The following is a 22,429-nucleotide window of genomic DNA, read 5'->3' as shown; positions in this document are numbered from 1 at the left end:
TGTATGCATAGATCACTTAAATTATGCAAAGATTTACCATTTGCAAATGGGAGCCTCAACACTTATGAAATTAAAAGGCCATGTTCTAGAAACAAATCATTCTAATAGGATAAAAAACGGTTTAGTAATTGAGAATATGCTTGTAATCCCCAATTTCTTTTAGATGGAATTAGTTTTATTCCTTAGAAATAGTCATTTCAGAATAATATAAGGTGTCCAGGCATCCTGTTTGCCTGATCCTGCCAATATGTCAAACTTACCATGTCCGAAACAGAACTACTCATACTCTCACCCAGACACAATCCTCCCCATGACTTTCCCGTCACTGTAGACAACACCACCATCTTCCCTGTTTTACAAGCATGTAATCTTGGCATTATCCTCGACTCAGCTCTCTCATTCAACCCACATATTCAGTCTGTCACCAAATCTTGTCAGTTCAACCTTCACAACATCACTAATATCCGCCCTTTCCTCTCCATCCAGATTGCTACTACATTAATTCAAACACTTATCTCATCCCTCTTTGATTATTCCATCAGCCTCCTTCCTGTCATCCCTACAATATCGCCAAGATCCGCCCTTTCCTCTCCACCCAAACGGCTACCTTACTGTTACGGGCTCTCGTTATATCCTGGCTAGACTACTGTGTCAGCCTTCTCTCTGACCTCCCTTCCTCCTCTCTCGCCCCGCTCCAGTCTATTCTTCACTCCGCTGCCCGGCTCATCTTCCTGCAGAAACGATCTGGGCATGTCACTCCCCTTCTTAAACAACTCCAGTGGTTGCCTATCAACCTCCGCTCCAAACAAAAACTCCTCACTCTAGGCTTCGAGGCTCTCCATCACCTTGCCCCTTCCTACCTCTCCTCCCTTCTCTCTTTCTACCGCCCACCCCGCACGCTCCCCTCCTCCGCCGCCCACCTCCTCACCGTCCCTCGGGCTCGCCTATCCCGCCGTCGAACCCCGGGTCACATCCTCCCGCGGTCCCGGAACGCCCTCCCTCCTCACCTCCGCCAAACTGATTCTCTTTCCCTCTTCAAAACCCTATTTAAAACTCACCTCCTCCAAGAGGTGTTCCCAGACTGAGCTCCTCTTCTCCCTCTACTCCCTCTGCCATCCCCCCTTTACCTCTCTGCAGCTAAACCCTCATTTTCCCCTTTTCCCTCTGCTCCTCCACCTCTCCCTTCCCATCCCCACAGCCCTGTACTCGTCCGCTCAACTGTATATATTTTCGTTACCCTATTTATTTTGTTAATGAATTGTACATCGCCTTGATTCTATTTAGTTGCCATTGTTTTTACGAGATGTTCTTCCCCTTGACTCTGTTTATTACCATCGTTCTTGTCTGTCCGTCTCCCCCGATTAGACCGTAAGCCCGTCAAACGGCAGGGACTGTCTCTATCTGTTGCCGACTTGTTCATCCCAAGCGCTTAGTACAGTGCTCTGCACATAGTAAGCACTCAATAAATACTATTGAATGAATGAATGAATGAATCCCTGCTTTCTGTCTCCACCTACTCCGGGCCATACTTCACTCTGCTAACTGGATCATTTTTCCAAAACTGTTCAGTCCATGTTTCCCCACTCTTCAAGAACCTCGGTGGTTGCTCATCCATCTCCGCATCAAACAGAACTTCCTTAACATCGGTTTTAAAGCACTCAATTACCTTGCTCCCTGCCACCTTACCTCCGTGATTTCCTCATGCCAACCTTCTCACTGTACCTGGATCTCTTATATCTCACTGCTGGCCTCTTGCCCACTACCTGCCTTTGTCCTGGAAAGCCCTCCCTTTTCGTATCCCCACAGACAATCACTCTCCCTACCTTCCAAGCCATATTAAAAAGCACATCTCCTCCAAGAGGCCTTCCCTGACTAAGTCGTCATTTCCTCCTCTTCACTCCCTTCTGCGTCGCTTGGATTTACACTCTGTTATTCACCCTTCCCTCAACCCCACAGCATTTATGTACAGATCTGTAATATATTTATATTAATGTCTGTTTCTCCTCTAAACTCATTATGGTCAGGAAACGTGTTTATGAACTCTGTTAGATTGCACACTCCCAAGTCCTTAGTACAGTGCTCTGCATACAGTAAACGCTCAATAAATATGATTTATTGATTGATTGAGAGTACAGTAGAATTAGGGAGTAGTTCCTGCCCTCAACGATCTTACAATCTAGCAAGGGAGACATTAGTTAAAATAAATTACAGGTAGGGGAAGCAATTAACAGTAAGGCCGCAGACTTAAGTGACATGGTTGTGGGCTGTACCCAAGAGCTCAGGGGTCATGGACTCAAGTTCAGAAATGATGCAGTAGGGAGGGAAAATAGGGTGGTGAGATGTGAGATTAGTCAGTGAAGGCTTCCTGGAGGAGATGTGATTTTAGTAGGGCTCTGTAGATGGAGATAGGGAATTCCAGGCAGGAGGGAGAGTCCCCTGTGAGCCCAGGGACCATTTTTGAATCAAAGCTTTTCTCCCAAGTGCTTAGAACAGTGCTTTCATACAGTTCTCATCAGGTGTTTGTGCTACTACCGTTACAGCTCTATTTGAGGATTTCATAATTGAGGCAGTTCTTAGAAAAGGTAGTTTTCTCAAAAGCATCTCACCATAGGTCTTTCTGTCTGTCTATTCAAAATATAAATGCTCCTCCTTGGACATTTTTTGAAAAGTCCTAATTTCAACAATTTCTTCATTTTAATAGGCCTTCTTGTTGGGACCCTTGATTCAGTCTTGGACTCTACAGCTAAAGTGGCTCCATTTCGCATCCTGCATCAGACACCGGATTCACAAGTTTATTGGTCTATTGCCTGTGGTAAGATGCTTGAAATTAGATGTATTTTCCTTTAAAATGAGAATGTTAAGGATCTGTGTCATATTTACCCAAGTAATCCATTTTAACCCCTTAGTTTATTCTCTGCTCTGTTTCATACATTCATTCATTCATCAATAGTATTTACTGAGCGCTTACTATGTGCAGAGCACTGTACTAAGCGCTTGGAATGAACAAGTTGGCAACAGATAGAGACAGTCCCTGCCGTTTGACGGGCTTACGGTCTAATCGGGGGAGACGGACAGACAAGAACGATGGCAATAAATAGAGTCGAGGGGAAGAACATCTCGTAAAAACAATGGCGACTAAATAGAATCGAGGCGATGTACATTTCATTAACAAAATAAATAGGGTAATGAAAATATATACAGTTGAGCAGATGAGTACAGTGCTGAGGGGATGGGAAAGGAGAGAAGGAGGAGCAGAGGGAAATGGGGGGGAAAAGAGGGTTAAGCTGCGGAGAGGTAAAGGGGGGGTGGTAGAGGGAGAAGGGGAGCTCAGTCTGGGAAGGCCTCTTGGAGGAGATGAGTTTTAAGTAGGGTTTTGAAGAGGGGAAGAGAATCAGTTTGGCGGAGGTGAGGAGGAAGGGCGTTCCAGGACCGCGGGAGGACGTGGCCCAGGGGTCGACGGCGGGATAGGCGAGCCCGAGGGACGGTGAGGAGGTGGGCAGCAGAGGTGCGGGGTGGGCAGTAGAAAGAGAGAAGGGAGGAGAGGTAGGAAGGGGCAAGGTGATGTAGGAATTTTTGTAGTAACATTGGAACTCTACCTGGAGGTAAAAAAAAATGGCAAGGCCGTTTTTCATCTTTGACTATTTGAATTAATATGACAGGTCAATCAAATGACTTTTCAAAAATTAATCCTGCAGTCTTGAGTAGGGGTCATGAGCACAATGAGCCTTGCTTCTGACTACATATATATAGTAGAGGAGAATCCCATATATATATGAGGAGTGGGATTCTCCCCCTTGCTAAGTCCTTTCTTATCTGTTGGAAAAAATTCTCATATAAGTTTCTAAAGAGAGATGGCAGGACAAATATATCTCCTGGCATAATGGTCTAAACCAGACATCCAGGTCACTTCTGCCCATGGAGCTCTGGGCAGTCCACAGGATAGTTGGCAGCAAAGTAGGAGGAAGACGTCTTGGTTGCCAATACTCTGACTCTGGCAACTGGGCTCCTGGCTCCACCTCTAATCTCGAAGGGGATGGTGATGCCTACGTAGTCTGGAACTCAGAGCCAGATCCTGGCTGCTTGGCCATCATGAGAGAAAGATGCTCTCTGCTCCATCTCTGTCCTTGCTGCTGACATCACTGTTGAAGGGGAAGATCACTTAGATGTTGTGAATGTGCAAATGAGTTTGCTTGTGGGTAGAAGGATGTCTTCTGTCTTCGGGCTCTGTCTTTGTGTGCCTTCATCTATGCATCTGGAGCTCTAGATTAGGATTTTGCTCTGTTGCTCTTGCTCTTTCTCAAGGCTAATCTTGAATTTGCATTACAGAGCCTTCAGTCGGAGAAGTTGCTAACTGTAGTTTTTTGTCCCCAGGGTGTAGGTTTTAGTCATTTGATGCTTAAATAAATTTTTTATAATCCCGTTAAGGCCATCTGCTCTACAGGTGCTCATCTGGAGACACACCCATACCAACCCTGGCATTGTTGAAAGTAACACATGACATCATAAAAAGAAATAATAGGGATAGTAGTTTGGTTTCATAACTGTTTCCCACATCCTATTCAGGTCCTGGGAAGAAATAAAAACCCATATGTTTTTAAAAAATGCATTGAATTTTTTGTCAATGGAAAGTTTAGAAAATTTTCAGACACCTACTCAACTTTTACTCTTAAATCATCGTGCCACAGTAGAAATAATAGCATGTGGAAACACGAGTATTAATTTATGTGTCTTTCAGTTGCTGCCATATGTGAAGAAGAGGAAATAAGCTACCTCTTTTAATGAACTTCCTTTCTAGGGCCAGAGGGAGATCCTGAATCCTCTGGTCTGGTCCTGGAAAGGACCCAAGGAATGTCCCTGGGAGCATTTGAAAAGGACCCTGTTCTTTGGCCTTGTCCCATGGGTCAGAAAAAAAGACCTATATATTCCATCTCCTATCTCCTTCCTCCCCTCACGTTAATATCTTTAAAAATAGAAATATTAATACAGTTGAACTGGAGTAGATTGGTCCAGTCCAAGCACAAATGCTATCTCTTAGTAAGATTGTAAACTCATTATGGGCAGGGAACATGTCCACTAATTCTGTTGTACCGCACTCTCCGAAGTGCTTAGTACAGTGCTCTACACGTAGTAAGTGTTCAGTAAATACCAGTGATTTTGTTGCATTAAACTATTTTGATTACTTTTGAATAGGTGTGTTTTTTTTAAAAGCTGAACTCTAACTGAATGTAAAATCTTAACATGTAATTTGGCATCACAGTATATTTTGAAGTGGATTTGCTCACGTTCCACATGTCATAAATCAAACCAGCCTCAATTATTTCCTTAAAATCAACCCTATTGTTGAAAATATGACCAATAGTGTTAGATGCTCTTAACTCTTCTGCCAGGCAAAACCACAGCAGAAGCTGATTGAGGGACACGGAATCCACCTGAAAAGGATTCAGCAGAAAAGGAGGTGGGATATTTTTGTACTTTGGTACATTGTTTTCCCCCTCACAACTCACCCTGTATGTAAGGTGATGCTTTGTGATTTTACCTGCTTTCCACTGGCACCATACCTCTCTACATCAGAAAAAAAATAATGGAAAGAGCAGGCAGGATTGGATTAGCTTCTTAGGCCAAGGTAATATTCATCCTAGGCCACTGGCAGACAGGGAAGCTGTGAGTCTTCCAGAAGGCTTAAACCTTACTCATAATTATGTAGTTCAATTGAAGAGACAAATTTTGGACCCAGAAGCTCTTGAAACAGGTTTTTTCTAGACTAGTCTTTTAGACTCTCAGACTCTCACACACCCGTAATTGAGAAGCAGCATGGAAGGAGCATAGGCCTTGAAGTCAGGAGGCTTAGGTTCTAATTCCTATTCCACCATTTGTCTGCTCTGTGACCTTAGGCACAGCATTTAACTTCTCTGTGCCATAGTTTCTCCAGTCAAATGGGAATTAGTCTCCTTACCCTTGGACTGAGAACCCCATTTGGGGTTGGGACTGTGGCCGATCTCATCATCTGTACCTGCAGGGATTGGCACATGTTAAAGGGCTTAACAAAATAACATTATTATTATTATTAGTTCTACCCATTATTTCAGCTTTTGCCAAGTGCATCAATACAATTTATTTCACATAGTAAGCCAGCATGAACTGCATTAAACAACACTGACTGTAATGTCAAGTTTCTCTCTTGTAATGTTTCTTGTCTTCTACTTTCAATTAGGAGCCAGCAGAGAAGAAATAACGAAACATTGGGAATGGTTGGAACAAAATATAATGAAAACCTTGTCTGTGTTTGACTCAAATGAAGATATTACTAGTTTTGTTCAAGGAAAAATAAGGGTAAATATGGGGAGATTTTAATTAAAATTTCTTTTAAGGGGACTGAAAGTTTTAGAAAGGTGCTCTTTAACAAAGTAGAATATAGTTAGCATATAATTACTGTTCTAATCCTTGTACCATTTAAATACAGTATGACCTTATTTGGATGTTAGGGACTGTATCCAATCTCTATAAATATTGATTAGGCACATGTGTGCAGGACACATCCATGTGAATGTCCTGCCGACCCCTCAAGTTCAACATGGGCAAAGCCAAATTTCTCATCTTCCCTCCCAGTCCAGTTCTCCTGCTAACTTTCCTGTCAAGCAGAAATTCCTTACCATTGGCTTCTAGGCTTTTCCTCCACTACACCCCAGCTCGCGTTTACTACTCTAAAGTTTCCTAACTAATCCTTGGCTTCCAACCTCTTACTTAGGCATGTTTTCCCAGGGCCAAGTCTGCCAAATCACAGCTTTCTCCATCTCTAAAGCCCCTCTAAAATCACCACTGCCTCCAGGAGGCCCTATCTGATTCACAGCACCCACCCTTAGCATTTGTGTAGTTTAATAATCGTATCCTCAGCACACATACATATATGTTTAGTTATTCCGCTGCTTCCTCCTGAAGAGCTTGGAACTCTTCGTACTTTATGCTCGTTCTCCTGCTTTCACTATCTTTAAATAATGTTTGTCTATCTCCCCCATTAAATTATGTGCCTCTTATATTCTCCCAAGTGCTTAGCGGAGCCACTGCCATTCATGTGCTCAGTAAATGCCATTGATTGAGCTGGATTCTAAAGACCACCAGAGAGTAGCCTGGAGTTTTGTAGACTTTAAGCTCGTCTTCTAGACTGTAAACTCATCCTTTAGACTGTCAGCTCATTGTGGGCGGTGAGTGTCTGTTTATTGTTATACTCTTCCCAGAGTGTAGTACAGTGCTCTGCACAGAGTAAGTGCTCCGTAGATATGATTGACTGACTGGCCAAGATCTCTTCTCCCCAACAAGCCTCTTGCTTGCCTCCTGTTGTGTCCCTGCTCCGCATAGGGGTGGGAGAGTGAGTGCCGGAAGTGCCACGTCACTGGGATGGATGCCTGAGTCCTCAGAACTCCTGGCAGCCGTGCCATAAAAACTTCTGAGACAAACTCTGCTTCTTCTGCTACCTCTATGTTCCTACTGCCTGTCTAGCTCCCAAAATATTAGTGGTAGCTGTTACATTTATTGAATGTCCCATGGGTACAGTGTACAGTACTAGGCATTTGGAATGTACAAAGCAAAGTAACATACTCCCCAAGCCCAAGAAGCTAATCTGGGGAGTAGGGATAAAATGATTTATAGGTCGAGGAATCAATCTTTCTTGCCTCTGCCACCACTCGGCGTGAAAGAGCTGTTAGCCCATGGTGGCGTCACGGTCTTGCTTTGCTGTCCCCAACAAAATGGTTTGGATCGGAAACAGGGCAGTGCTAATGCAAATGCTCAGTATCGAGTTCGAACAACAGAAATGAATTTTGGGATAGTAGATGATGGAATTAAATGTAGACTTTTCTTATTTTAGGGCTTGATTGCTGAAGAAGGGAAAGGTTCTTTTGTAAAGGAAGATGATCCTGAAAAGTTTCGAGAAGCGCTGCTGAAATTTGAAAAATGTTTTGGATTAGCAGAGCAGGAGAAGTTGGTGACTTATTATTCATGCAGCTATTGGAGAGGAAGAGTTCCTTGTCAGGGGTGGCTGTATCTTAGTACCAACTTTTTGAGTTTCTATTCTTTTTTGTTGGGATCAGAAAGTAAGTTATCTTTATGTTCTTCATATTGTTTTTAGACTGTTTATGACTGCGAAGCCATAGGATGAACCCCCAAAATCTGCATTTTGGGCCCAGGCCCAAATCCCAAATTGTCTTTACTTTAGAAACATCTAATTTCAGTTACATATCAGTATACCTTGTAATTCAGTTTTGGTAACTCTCTGGGTGTAAAGTAAAGGAATTAATACTCTAAGGCTTTTATAAAAAAAAATTCCATTTGAAGGATTGAAAATGAAATGTGAATAACAAAATATACAATGGCTTCATATTTTTTGAGGCATTAATAATATGGAACTGGAAAGAATGGAAATCCTTAAGGGCTAAAAATGCTTTGAACTGATGAAAGTTTGGATAAATGCACGGACGTGTCAAGTTTCAGGGAGAAACCCTAGATGAAAAAGTAAGAATTATTGTAGGTTCCTTGCAATGAATCTGGATGAGAGCACATAAAGATGTAAGGTAAAGGAAAGCGTCCCAGTAAGAGCTATGCTTAGATACGTTTTTCTCAAACAATTCATAAGTGAAATATCCCATTTACAAGGGTGTATCTGGGCCTCACCCCTAAATTCTTCCTTTACTAACTTTTTTCTAGTTGGCTAACTGTTCCAGAAAATTAGTGCTAAGGTTATCTAAGTCGTTCCTGAAAAATTAATCATGTCTGCTTATAACTCATATTTGCAGTAAAACTCGTTATCTCCTGGGATGCGATCTCAAAACTTGAAAAGACATCCAATGCCATCCTGACAGAGAGTATTCATGTGTGTACCCGGGGGGAGGATCACTACTTTTCGATGTTTTTGCACATTAATGAAACGTTCCTTCTTATGGAGCAGCTGGCAAACTATGCCGTAAGGAGACTTTTTGACAAGGAGACATTTGAAAATGACCCAGTCCTCCGGGATCCTCTACAAATCACCAAGAGGTAATCAAAGCTTTTTTGCTGTTGTACATTTTACATCAGTGAAACTTACTGAAAAGAACAATAAGTTGTTGAATAACGTGAAGTGTTAACAGTTCAAACCCTGTTAGATTACTTTAGTTCGGAGAGTTCCTTTACACAATTTTGCCCTAAAGAAATAGCAGCAATAAGATCAACTGGCTAAATTATATGATTTGAGAGTTCTCTGTTTGGATTCTGGCAAGATATAAATTTGTAAAAATGTACATCATAAGAATTACAAAATTAGGAAACCTTTTCATTTTACTAAGAAAAATAAATTCAATCATGATAATTGTAGAGTATTCAAAATTTCATTTGGAAAGTGAAGATAGAGCCTTCAAGCCCTTTTGAAAAAGCAATATGATGAGCTCTCTATCCTTTATCAAGACCTGTTTTCCAGTTTTGTCATTTAAAATTTCATTGAATTTTGACATTTTTCCTTCGAGGATTTTTGATACTATTATTTTTTCAATTCCATTTGATTTCTTAATATCATTTTGAGAATACTCTTTAAATGCATTCAGATTTGGATGACCAGATGTCCCCATTTCATTTTGAAAGAATACTAGTTTAGGCTGCACTCATATCTGAATATAATAGTCTTCCCACTAATCACTCTAGAATAGATGGTTTAAGGCACATTGCATTTCTAGGTTTTGGTCTTTTTTGTTCATCAGGAAACTGAAATTGGAATACATTAGAAGGAAGAACAGTGTTTTTAATTTAAAATGCTAGGATCCCCTAGTCATACAGATTATTAAAATGAGGGTATTTAAGTATTTACTAGGAACTTTATGAAGTATTGAATGTGTGCTAAATATTCACAGTTTATTTTATTTTTTTATTTTTTTTTTTTAGAGGTCTGGAAAACCGAGCCCACAGTGAGCAATTTAATGCGTTTTTTAGGTTACCCAAAGAAGAGACTTTGAAGGAAGTACATGAATGTTTTTTGTGGATACCTTTCAGCCACTTCAATACTCATGGGAAAATGTGTATTTCAGAAAACTACATCTGCTTTGCTAGCCAAGATGGCAACTTGTGCAGTGTAATTATTCCATTAAGAGAGGTAATGTAAAGTAGGATCTGAGTTAGTTTTGAGAATTTTGCAATTCAAGTGGGTTAAAATATAACAACATTTTGTGCAGAAAAGCACTTCAGAGATTTTCAGGAGTTATTCTTGAGCCTCAAGATTAGTCTTGGATTTGGATTCAGTATTGCTGTTTATGAAATGTTGTCTCCGTACCTCTATTTGGAATGGAGTGTTTCATGGTTGTAAAGCAAGTGGGAACATTTCTTCAGATATGAAACAAGACTTTTGATTTTAGGAAACAAAGTACAGAGTATGGAGGAGCCAAATTTTAATAACAGATATGGAGCAGAAGTCATTTTTCTCTGGCTTTTGAAGAGTTGTAATCAAATGAATTTTTAAGAGGTAGTTCTGGAATAGTGACAGCACCTTCAGACAGACTCTCAAAAGACAAACCTGGTGCAGAATGGTATTCTTCAAAGACTAAATGATCCTGGCAGAATAATACTGCATCCTTTAGGCATCCCTAATGCGATTTCACTGTTTCATTTACTAAGGAAACTTTTTTCCTTGAAGTAGGGTGATGTGTTGAAGATAGCAACACTGCTGTTGCTTTTACATTAACTCCAGAGATGTGTTTAGAATGTTATTTAATGCTGGGGCACACCATACTGTGTTGCTTCCTTTACTAACTCATTTTACTAACTCATTTGCACAAGGGAAATAAAAAATTCATTGGTTTGTCCTTTTTTCCCCCAGGTCTTAGCTGTAGAGACAACAGATCATTCCAACAAAGCCGTCATCATTTGTATCAAAGGAAAAACAGCCTTTCGGTTCACTGAGGTTAGAGATTTTGAGCAACTGCTAGCAAAACTGAGGCTTAAGTGTGGAGCATCCTTAAGTCCACAGCATGATACTATTGGTCCAGAGGTAATTACATAGCCAATCTCCTTCACTTTTAGCCTTTATAATTTATAACACCTTTAATTTTCTTAACTATTTACAAGTAGCCATTGTAAATGCTCTCTTCCCAGGTCATTCACTCCTTATAAATGTGATTTTATTGTTTATGTCCAATACGGGTCTTAGGCTCACATGCTGAAATACAATTTACGGTTTGCGTTTTAAGGACTCAAACTGTAGTTAAGTAGAGCTCTTCAAGGGTCTGAAAAAGGGCCTAATCTCACTGTAGATTTACTACCCACTGCTGGAAAAGTTTGGTCTCAACCAAACTTTCATTATCATCGTTAACACCGATAATGTCAATTTCGTGTGTTTAGCAAAACCAATTTAGAATTTATTAATCCAAAGAGAAGTAACGATTTAAATCTTTCTTCCCACAGGCCAAGGGCTGTGACATCAATCAGTCAGTGGTAGTTATTGAGTGCTTACTGTGTTCAGAGTACTGTTGTAAGCACTTGAGAGAGTAGAGTTGGTAGACATTATCACTACCCACAAGGAGTTTACAATCTAGTGGGGGAGACAGATTTTATGTAGCTGATAAGGGAAATTGAAAAGTAAGAGTATATGTATATAAGTGCTGTGGGGCTGGGGTGAGTATCAAGGTACTTAAACTCTAAGCTTGTTATGGGCAGGAAACATGTCTGCTAATTCATCCAATCATATTTATTGAGCGCTTATTGTGTGCAGAGCGCTGTACTAAGTGCTTAATCTGTCATACTCTTCCAAGCTCTTAGTACAGTGCTGTGCACATAGTGAGCATTCAGTAAATCTGGTTATAGACCAAGTGTGTCGGTAACAGAGAGGAGATCAAATGCGATAGGGAAAATGAGGGCTTAATCAGGGAAGGCCTCCTGAGGAGGTATGATTTCAGTATGGCATTGAAGATGGGGAGAGTGGTGATCCGTTGGATATGAAGGGAGAGGGAGTCCTTGGCCAGATGGAGGACTTGGGCAAGGTATCAGTGGTGAGATAGATCGAGGTACAGTGAGTAAGTTGGCATTGGAGGAGGAAAGTGTGTGGGCTGGTTGTAGTAGATCAGGGAGGTAAGATAGTGCTTGACTGCTTTAAAGCCTCTGTTAAGGGGTTTCTGTTTAATGTAGAGGTGGATCCTTTTACTTTGCTTTTGCTCAGCTGGGGGGAAGTGGAAAGTGAAAACAGCAGCATCACTCAACCTCTCTCCCTTAGATGCTTTCCGATTTCCTATGATGACCCAGCTTGCACATTTTACTCCTCTATCGTTCACCTCCTTGATGTACCATGACCTCAACTTTCTCACCACAGATCCCTTGCCCATGATCTTCCTTGGGCTTGGAACTCCCTCCCTCTTCTTATATGACAGACCATCACTCTCCTCCTTTTAAAGCCTTATTAAAATCACATCTCCAAAAGTCCCTCCCTGACTAAGCCCTCATTTCTCCTACTCTTTCTCCCTTCTGCATTCAGTCTTGCACTTGGATTGTACCCTTAAGAACCCTCTCATCCCTACAACACTTATGGACATATTCATAATTTATTTTAATGACTGTCAAGCTCCTTGTGGGTACAGAACATGTGTACCAACAATGTTGTATTGTACTCTCCCAAGCACTTAGTACAGTGCTCTGCAAACAGTAAGCACTCAATAAATACCATTGGTTGATTGGTCTATCCTATTTGCTATGTCCTTAAATTATTATTTTTTTTCATTTTTGGAAAATATCCTGCCCTAAAACAAAGTTGTGGGTGGTAGTCGAATATGGATCTCAGAAGAGTACTTGTTAGTTTTCTTTTTGGAATTCTCAGCATTACAGTAAAATAAGGTAATTATCAAAGAATCGTCTCCTTTAGAAACAGTATGTAACTTTGACTGTAGAGGAATTTAGTAAGAGGTATTCTATGATATTCAAAGTTTAACGATCAGAACTATTCTTATCTGTATACTCATCTCTTTTTAATCACTTTATTTAATCACTTAATTTTCATCTTTTTTTGAGCCTTTATTTCTGAAAAAATATAATTAGTTGAACATATTGGAAAGAGAGCAACACTACATAATTATTCTATGTTTAAAATATATTCAGTGCCCTAAGGCAGTGTGCTGTTTTTCATATTCCACTTTATTCATAGACCACCGTCATCTATAGGGACAATTGTATAAGTCCTGTAGTTTTAAAAAAAAATGTCATTTTGGGAAGTAATTTTAAGACAGACCTCAAAAAATCACTTCCTGAGGTTAGCTCTTACTAGCTCAGAGTTGAAGAAATTCCTCTCATTTTATTATATAAATAATAAAATTCCCTTCCCAAGCTGCAAAAAAGAAGAATGCTCTCTACTTCCATTCTTCATTTTCCAGTGTGGCTAGTTGCTTATGGTTGCTGTTGCAGTAATGCCTCAAAGACGTGATGGCCAAAGAGGCTTTCTTTGGCATGCTACCACTGCTAAATCTCACAGTTTATTCCATTTCTACTACTCCATCTAACATTTTATAATGGGGGATATGAATAGAGCTGGTAGGTGGGGAAGAACCAAACTGGGAAATCCAGAAGTGAAGCCAGGTTGGGAGTGATCAAATGGTACTTGGAGAGCTGTTGAATGTCACTTTTTTTGAATGGAAACCACAGCTCCTAGAGAACACCAAATGTTGCCCATCCTGATCCTGGAATTCTAGAGAATGAGAATCCTAATAACTCCCTGATTTTGTAGAGTACTTCTGTTTCCAAAGCATTTTCACAGTACATAGGTTATTTTCATCCTCACAGTATCCTTGCAAGGTAGAGAAAAGCAGGCATTAATATCCCCACTTAGCAGATGGTTTAACTGAGGCATAGAGAGGATAAGTGAAATGTCCAAAGACACACAGCAGTAAGCTATGGAACTGGAACTAGAAATCAGATAGGTTGCTAGATAGGTACTCTTTTCCCCTACACGTAAACTGCCTCTCCACATTCAGGTTAGCATCTGGGTCATCTGAGTCTCCTTTTAGATGACATTAACCACAGATGTCTGCGTCAGAGATCAGCATACACATAGAATAAGGTTAACAGCAAAAAGCAGTTCCCATCTATATCCATACACAGTTGCTGTAGAGGAAACATTAACACATCTCTTTGCATTCCTGCATCTCATTAGTTATTTGGAATGTGGGACTTGTCAAGCCACTAAAACCTGCAGCCCAGTGCTCCCCTGCTATCTGACCTCGGGACAAGGAGGGATTAAGAAAACTCCAGCCATATGACCTTCCCATCCTCAAGAGACCAAGCCCAATTTATCTGTATCAGTGATACCCTGTGAGGACAAAGTAGTTTTATTTGTTATTCATTAATTGAGGATTAATGATTGAGTTGATAGAGCACTTTATTTTGGCACCTGCAGGAAAACAGTGTCTCCAATTACCTTAATTTTTTCCAGTATTCATGATATTTTTTATTGTGGTACCTAAGATACAAGAGATTGTAACGTTATTTCACTTAGGGATTTTGAAGTGTTGATTTGATTCTGAGAACACTATAACTTCTTCTCTCAGGTTGCCATTAGTTCTGAGACGGACAGTGCACCAGATTCCTATGAAGGCCGATTTGGGGCTGGTCAGAAAGACTGCAGCAAGACTGTGAGCACGGAAGCTTTAATGACAGTATTTCATCCTCAGGATTTGGAAAATCTTGATTCTAAAATGGTAAGGGGAATACATTTGGAGATTACATGACATTAAATTACTGTACCACTCTATATAGTTGGTTGCATTCTATTAAATTTTAGCAAAAGGGCATAATTTATATTACTACTGCTGGAGGCTTTGACAGTACTGCCCCAGCTGAAGAGAAGGTTAAACATTATATTTGAAACAACTAAAAATGTCTTGGGAGCAAGGCAGAGATGGGACAGAATAAAAATAGCGATAAACACAAAGCATTTAGGCGGCTGTAGATGCACTGTGTTTTCACTTGGAGGAACAGCGGAAGAACTTGGGAGGCTTGCAGTCTTCATATTGCTGCATCATGTTTCAGCTCAAATAGAGTGCAAATTGTTTGGATTTGAAAAGCAGCACGATTATTTTCAATAACCTGATGACATCACATATGTAGAAAACAGCAAAAGTTCATTTTAAGTCTTAAGTCTTAAAATTTTCAGAATTTATTCTTGTTAAGACTGGCAAGAGTAAGTTCTGAAAACTTTAAAATACAACATCTGAAACTACTATGTCTAGATGTAATCCTTTCCGCAAGGTCCATTAAATTACCTGGACATATAATTTTGTTGTCATTTCATTATCCAATTGAGTCTGCCCTCTTATCGCTGCTTCTAAAATGTTGATTAGGAATTGGAAAATCTTCATTTTGAATTTGGTCACTTCTGAAATATTTTAAAAAATAAAAACCTGGCTTAAATCATTGTAAAAAGCATTTAAGCACACTATCTCATGTGTTCAGATTGCCACATTAGGGTAATATCCCAAGGATAAAGGTGAAAACAGAAGCATCTCTTTCGTTTGCGTACTTTGACACCCGGCAGTGAAGAAGTGATATGTGAGTGTGACAAATGATTCAGGATGTGATTTGACTAAAAATAGGGAAATAATACTTTGCTCCCTTCAATCATCTAATTGTATCTTTGCATTAATGTTCTCTCTCTCTTTCTCTCCCTCTCTTTTTCTCTCCTCCCCTGCCCCGTTTTCTATTCCTTTTTTCTTTCTCTTCACATTTTAGGCTCCCTCTTCACCACACTCATATTTTATGCTAAATTCTGTTTAAAACTCCTTGTTCTTCCTCTTAATGTCACATGAGACCATGCTGACTCTCCTTGTTGTTTTGTAATAACCTTATTTCAAACTGGTGAACTTGATAGAATGAATTTACCTTACACAGATACAAGAGAGCTTAGCTTTATTTTACTTAGGATTGGATTGACAGTCTGTTGTTAGTTGTCCAGAGGATAATGTCCTTTTGCTCGTTAATATGTGGGTGTGGAACACGTTTGAATTTAGCTCTTCAATTCTAGCTGAAATGGCATGTGATTAATATGAGAGGTGTCATGAGTGGAATGTGGCTTGAGCTGCCCCGTGTCTTTACCTGAAGGTTGTACATATTCAGAAATGTCTTTGGCCCCTGGCTGGCCTCGGGAAGCTAGTGGAGCTCCTGCTTCTCAAAACTCTGGAGGTGAAGCAGGAAGAGGTCAAGCCCAATGGGAGATGGATTGGTGCAGGATTTAATCTCTGGTAGGTGGGACAGGTTGGACAGGTTCATTCAGTAGCCAGGAGGATGGGGTGATACTGAAGCAAAGATCTGAGTCTGGAAATCTCTGTTTACTGATAGGGAGAGACATGGAGCCTGGGAGCTGTGAGTCGCTGCTTCTGCATTCCTCATCCTTGCTCAGAATACAGTTCTTAAATCCTAGAGGCGGGCAGAACTGGGCTCAATCCAACAGCAGGATGAATCAAGTTGAACTAGTGCAGGGGGATAAAGGGAGTGGGAAGTGTAGTCAAGCCCAGCAGAGGGTGAAAAGTGGAGATGGGCCTGGCAGAGGAGGGTGGGGGAAAGACTGAAGCTAGCAGCAGAGCAGGATGGGGCAAAGACTATTGGTGGTCCACTGAGCTGGGATAGACTGGACCTGGTGGAGCACCAGCCTTTGGCAGCCCAGAGAATAATGGATCCCAGGAATTTCTGGGATGCTGTCAGCTCTGATCACCTCGAAGTCTGACCTGTTGGCTCAGGTACAGGCACACTTAGGCAGATAAAAACCCTATTCTCGCGCCTCCTCCCCACCCCCGATATACACCGACTGAGATACTAACACTCATCCAAATGGGCATCCACACAAAAATTGGAATACAGGTACACAGGCTTTGGAAGACACAAGCCTGAGCAAAACATTCTCTTTTGCTCTTATTCTCCATAATTCTCCCTTTAACAGCCCCTGCTTTTGTTCCACTGGAAAGAGCACTGCTCCAGTTATCGTGGGACCTGGGTTTGCTATTGAAGCTTTGCATAAGTGATGAAGCTTTCTAACCCACTTGCCACTGAGGGCTTCCTGCAAGGTGGGCCATACCAGTGGGAATCCTGGAAAAATAGGTGGCCAAAGTTGTCATCAAAGACTGCAGAGGCTGCCAAGGCATTTGTTTGCCAGGACATGGTTCATTCATTCATTCATTCAATAGTATTTATTGAGCGCTTACTATGTGCAGAGCACTGTACTAAGCGCTTGGGATGAACAAGTCGGCAACAGATAGAGAGAGTCCCTGCCGTTTGACGGGCTTACAGTCTAATCGGGGGAGACGGACAGACAAGAACGATGGCAATAAATAGAGTCAAGGGGAAGAACATCTCGTAAAAACAATGGCAACTAAATAGAATCAAGGCGATGTACAATTCATTAACAAAATAAATAGGGTAATGAAAATATATACAGTTGAGCGGACGAGTACAGTGCTGTGGGGATGGGAAGGGAGAGGTGGAGGAGCAGAGGGAAAAGGGGAAAAAGAGGGTTTAGCTGCGGAGAGGTAAAGGGGGGTGGCAGAGGGAGTAGAGGGAGAAGAGGAGCTCAGTCTGGGAAGGCCTCTTGGAGGAGGTGAGTTTTAAGTAGGGTTTTGAAGAGGGAAAGAGATAGCATTGGCCTTATCTCATAGTCTCTTGGGCTATAAATGGGCCCTGCACAGAAATATACACTTCACCATGTACTGCACCCCTGGCCACCTACTTGTTTGTTTGATTCTATATCTCAATGGAAGCATGACTACTGAGAGAGAGATACAAATGGCACTGAGCAAACCACTAATGCTGGAGTCAATTCTTTTGCACACATTTTCAGTCTTGAGTTTTCAGGACTGAGGCACATCTGTGGTGCCTGATTTCAGATTCCTCCACCAATCCACCTTTCTCTCACTTAAAAATATATTTAGCAATAACCCTCATGACTGCATTTTAAATTGTAATCACAAACCTGGAGAAAGCATGGTCCCGAGAACCCGAGGACCTGGGTTCTGATTCTGGCTCCGTTACTGAAACTGCTCTGTGATCTTGGGCAAGTCACATAACTTCTCTGTGCCTCAGTTCTCCAGAAAACATTGCTACATTTCCTAAAGTGCTCAACTTTTTTGCACTGTCATCATTATCAACTGACCTTTATTGAGGAGTTCCAAGAGGCATTCTGGTTCTCCTCTCCCCTTTGGATTATATTGTCCTCTGCCTCACAGCTCTCCCTGCCTCCGACCTTTTCTCTTTTTATTATATGCCATATCCTGCAGCATGTATCATCGTCCTAAAATGTTGCTTTGCCTGACTGAATGAATGAACCTTTCTCCTCCTCAAAAACCTCTGCCTGCCCATTTCCCTTCACATTAAGCCCAAACTCCTGCCCATTTGGTTTAAGGCTCAACACCATTTTCCCTTTTTTTTACATATCTGCCTCTTCACCTGCTATTCCCCAGCCTATGCTGTCTTTTACTGGCCCTCACGTTCACCTCTCTTCCCTCTGTGCTCCTGCTCGTGCCTTCCCCTCCCCTGCCTGGAACTCACTCCTCTTTCAAATCCACCAGACCACAAATCTCCCCATCTTTAGAGCCCTTCTGAAATCCTATGGCCTCCAGGAGGTATTTTCCAGTTAAATTTTCTTCTCCTTAGGTTATATCCTTGCAAATTATCACCTCAGCACTTATGTACTCACAACCACCCAGAGCACTTGTGAACATGTCTATTTACATGCCCTTCTCTTAAATGCTTAGTGACTGATTTTTACCTCTTTCCATTCTTCTTGCAACTGTAAATAATTTTATTTCTGCTTTCTGTTGGAAACTCCTTGAGAGAAGAGATCATGTCTCTGATATTTTTATACCCTTCCAGGCAGTCAGGTGCTCTGAACACACTAGGCTTTTGAGAAATATTATTAAGTGATAAAGCCCTGATTCTGTAACTTCATTGGATCTGACTCAAAAAATAGGAATGATAGAAATATTTTATTTTTGTTGCTGTTAGACTGTAAGTTCCCGTGGGCAGGGAACGTGACTACCCTCTCTGTTGTAGTGAACTCTTCCAAGTGCTTAGTACAGTGCTCTCCCCACATTAAGTGCTCAATGAATTGATTGGTTGATTGACTGACTTGATCATAGATTAGCTTAATTATCAAATAACTAACATTTTCTATTTTTGCACTAAGGATAGAGATTTTCAGCTTTGGAATATGAAAGCATTTGATCAAATAATTTGTTTTCAGACACTTGAGAAATATTTGAAATTGGAAAAAGAGAGATCAGTGTTTCTCCCCAATTTTTTAAGTATTTGATTCCCCTGGAATAGAATTCAGGCTTCCCGACCACCTGTGCTTATGCTGTTTAACTCTCTTACTAGTACTGTTTTTAATATTAATTAAGAATAAAGACATGTAATGATTTCTCAATTTGTTGTAGTTAAAAGAAAAGATGAAGGAGCAGTTGTGGAACATACTCTTCGTGGAATGCGGCCGTGGAGTTAGTATGTTTCGAACAAAAAAGACTCGAGATTTGGTCGTAAGAGGGATTCCTGAGACCTTAAGGGGAGAACTCTGGCTGCTCTTTTCAGGTATTACACACCCCTTTATGCAGACACACTCTTTCAGTGCCTCAGCAGTTGTTTTGGTCAGATATGCATATCCTTAGCCTGTGGGTACACGTTCTAGAAGCTGCTGTAGGAAAGGATTATGCAGTGTCTAAGGAGAGAATGCCAATGTCTCCATTTAGGAATCTGTCCTGTCTCATAAAAATAGTTCACTTCATTTAAACATGTATTTTCTATCTGGCCATGCCTTATTAAGGGAGGTTTTTCACCTCAGTGTCACCCGGCGAGCTGACTTGCCCCACCTTATGGTTCATTCTTCTCATACTCTCTAGCTCTATAGAGATAGATAACGTCCAGGGGCGAAATTCTACAGTAATCATCTCTGGGACATGCTTGCCTCATTTTTACCCTGGTAGACTCTGTATAAAATTTTAATGTATCAATGAAAATCTTTTTTTTTTTTTTTAAAGAGGAGAAAGTTGAGTGTAAAAGGAGTATGACAAGTTTTTAACCAGTCCATGAACATGTTACTTTTGTGGGTGGTGCTGGAGTCTGGAATGGAGTATTTTGAAACTTTTTGTTAGCTGTAGGGAGATCACTGAGCCTATTCTATTGTAATGAATGAAACTCTATTTCTCTGTATGTATCATTAAGAATTTATCTAATTCTGTATTCATATGCCTTTCCCAGGTGCTGTCAATGACATGGCTACCAATCCTGGCTATTATGCTGAAGTGGTAGAGCGATCTTTAGGCACATGTACCTTGGCGACTGATGAGATTGAGCGTGATTTACGTCGGTCCCTGCCCGAGCACCCAGCCTTCCAGAGCGATACTGGCATATCAGCCCTGAGGAGAGTTCTTACTGCCTATGCCTACAGGAATCCCAAAATCGGATACTGCCAGGTATGCCTTTCAGAAGAGCTTTTTTAAAGACGTTTGAAGCACTTTTAGGGATTCCCCCCCCCCCCCCAGTCAGGGAAACTTTTGTCTTTCCTTTGTAACTGTAGAAATTGTTACATAGCTCTTCCACTTCCACCTACATTCAACATATTGAGAAGAATCAATAAGCATTTTATGGATTCTAAGAGGCCACTGAATGTTTTAAGACCACCCTGGAACTTTAGCAAATGATCAGCACATACCCATTTGGTAACCATATGAGGACACATTCAACAAGCATATGTTGTCATTGTTCACATTTATGCTAAACAAGTTTGACAATATAAAACTAGTTTAATTACTGTTCATTTGTGTCAGAGGGTGATGTTTGCATACTTGAGGTATTCCTAACACACAGTACTGACAGCCTAAGCCTCCTGTTTCACCTGCCAATCATTCACCTCAGGGAAACTGTGAGCTTAATTTTTGTTGAGGCAACCTTTTTATGTTGGAATATGTATACTACTGTTGTTTTTTAACTCTAGAAAATAATGCTGTGTTTTAGAAAGACGGTAACTTTTTCAGGTGTCAAGTTAAAAACTTGACTGCCATTTAGGAGTAAACCGATTATACACATCTCTACAAGGAAAGGTTTTTTCTTTTTCAGGGTTTTTGGGAGGCTTTTTTGTTTGTTTTGGGATTTGAAAATTATTTTTTACTCAGATTGCAGATACTATTTTATAAGTGGTAGCAAACCAACACTTAAAGAAAAGCAAGCATAGGTGCTTTTTGAGCCATGGCCGATCCTCTTACCCCAGAGCCTGCTCGTGATCTCTGACATCAGCGTTTCTGCTTTTTGACAGAAAGCAATTTGTGTTTCTCCTGCCCACAGATCTGCTGCTATCCAGTGTACAGACAGACTGTCAGGATGGAGGGGAGAGTAGTGAACATTTTTCAGAACTCCTAGGCAATTAGGGGAGGCTCTTAGCCAATCAAGAAACCTGTGTATGAGTTTTTCAACACTAGTTAAAATCCACTCTTAGTTAAAATCCACCTCCCTTTACTAAAAAAAAAAAATGTTTGTTAATCTCCTTTTGTATGATTGGAAGCAAGCCTGGAAACGTTTGAGCTGATCAGAAGCATGGAGGTAGGTTTGGAGGGGAGAGATCAAATGTTGGTCTTGGACTGGCAGACAGAGTGTGTGTGTGTGTGTATGTATGTGTGTGTGTGAGGAGATGCTCAGAGTGTCTTAGGAGGCTCAATTTCCATTTAGTTCATAGGAAGAGGGAATTTACAGACCCAAGGAGTTAATGCTCTTCCAGAAAAGCAAGACCCGTAATTACCTTCATATTAATCCAGATGTCTGGGGCCAAAAATTTCTAGAATGACAAGCTGCCTTAGAACCATATAAACATGGTACATGAGAGTGGAAAGTGGATGCTAACCAAGGTCTTATTTACATGAATGTAATTAAGACTTCTGTCTTTGTGTCCTGTAAATATTTTCTTGAATCGTAGGCGATGAACATTTTGACATCTGTGTTACTTCTGTATGCTAAAGAGGAAGAAGCCTTCTGGCTACTGGTGGCCGTGTGCGAAAGAATGTTGCCTGATTATTTTAATCGACGAATTATTGGTAAAAGCATCTTAAATATCACAGATAAGAACCTTCTTGCAAATTTAGCCACTTATTAATAATTAATACCATTCCTTGAATCAAAAACAGAAGAGGACAGACTACTCTGGCAACAGAACATTGTTGGGTTAGTTAAGTAGTGCTGTGAGGGAGACAGTGTGAAACAAAAGAGAGGCTTTATTGTTCATTTGCCATAAAGATAAAGTAAAATAGTTTCATTTTAAAAGAAATCCTGCATATGTTTCTCAGTCCAGTGGCATTTTTAAACCAACCTCTGAACTGTTGAGGCATTGCCATTCTGAATTGCCAGATTTGTTGGCCCATTTTGCCCTCAATCCTGTGTTTAGGTAGACTTAGCAAAAGAACACCTCGACAGT

General features: G+C 40.8%; 1 protein-coding gene across 1 annotated transcript in view; it reads left to right on the top strand.

Moving 5' to 3' along the window:
- The window catches only part of TBC1D8B (TBC1 domain family member 8B), a 45,714-nt gene that overhangs the window by 9,404 nt on the left and 13,881 nt on the right, over positions 1 to 22,429 (top strand). The window contains exons 2-11 of the mRNA XM_029067248.2: positions 2,702 to 2,812; positions 6,212 to 6,330; positions 7,862 to 8,087; positions 8,787 to 9,027; positions 9,904 to 10,111; positions 10,832 to 11,002; positions 14,538 to 14,687; positions 19,410 to 19,560; positions 20,227 to 20,441; positions 21,935 to 22,052. Of these exons, the coding sequence (XP_028923081.1) occupies positions 2,702 to 2,812; positions 6,212 to 6,330; positions 7,862 to 8,087; positions 8,787 to 9,027; positions 9,904 to 10,111; positions 10,832 to 11,002; positions 14,538 to 14,687; positions 19,410 to 19,560; positions 20,227 to 20,441; positions 21,935 to 22,052 (1,710 nt within the window). The remainder of the gene's footprint in view (positions 1 to 2,701; positions 2,813 to 6,211; positions 6,331 to 7,861; positions 8,088 to 8,786; positions 9,028 to 9,903; positions 10,112 to 10,831; positions 11,003 to 14,537; positions 14,688 to 19,409; positions 19,561 to 20,226; positions 20,442 to 21,934; positions 22,053 to 22,429) is intronic.

Source organism: Ornithorhynchus anatinus, chromosome 6, assembly GCF_004115215.2.
Source record: "Ornithorhynchus anatinus isolate Pmale09 chromosome 6, mOrnAna1.pri.v4, whole genome shotgun sequence".
Taxonomy (NCBI): domain Eukaryota; kingdom Metazoa; phylum Chordata; class Mammalia; order Monotremata; family Ornithorhynchidae; genus Ornithorhynchus; species Ornithorhynchus anatinus.
The sequence above is the reverse complement of the archived record's forward strand: the minus strand, read 5'-3'. Positions and strand labels throughout refer to the sequence as shown.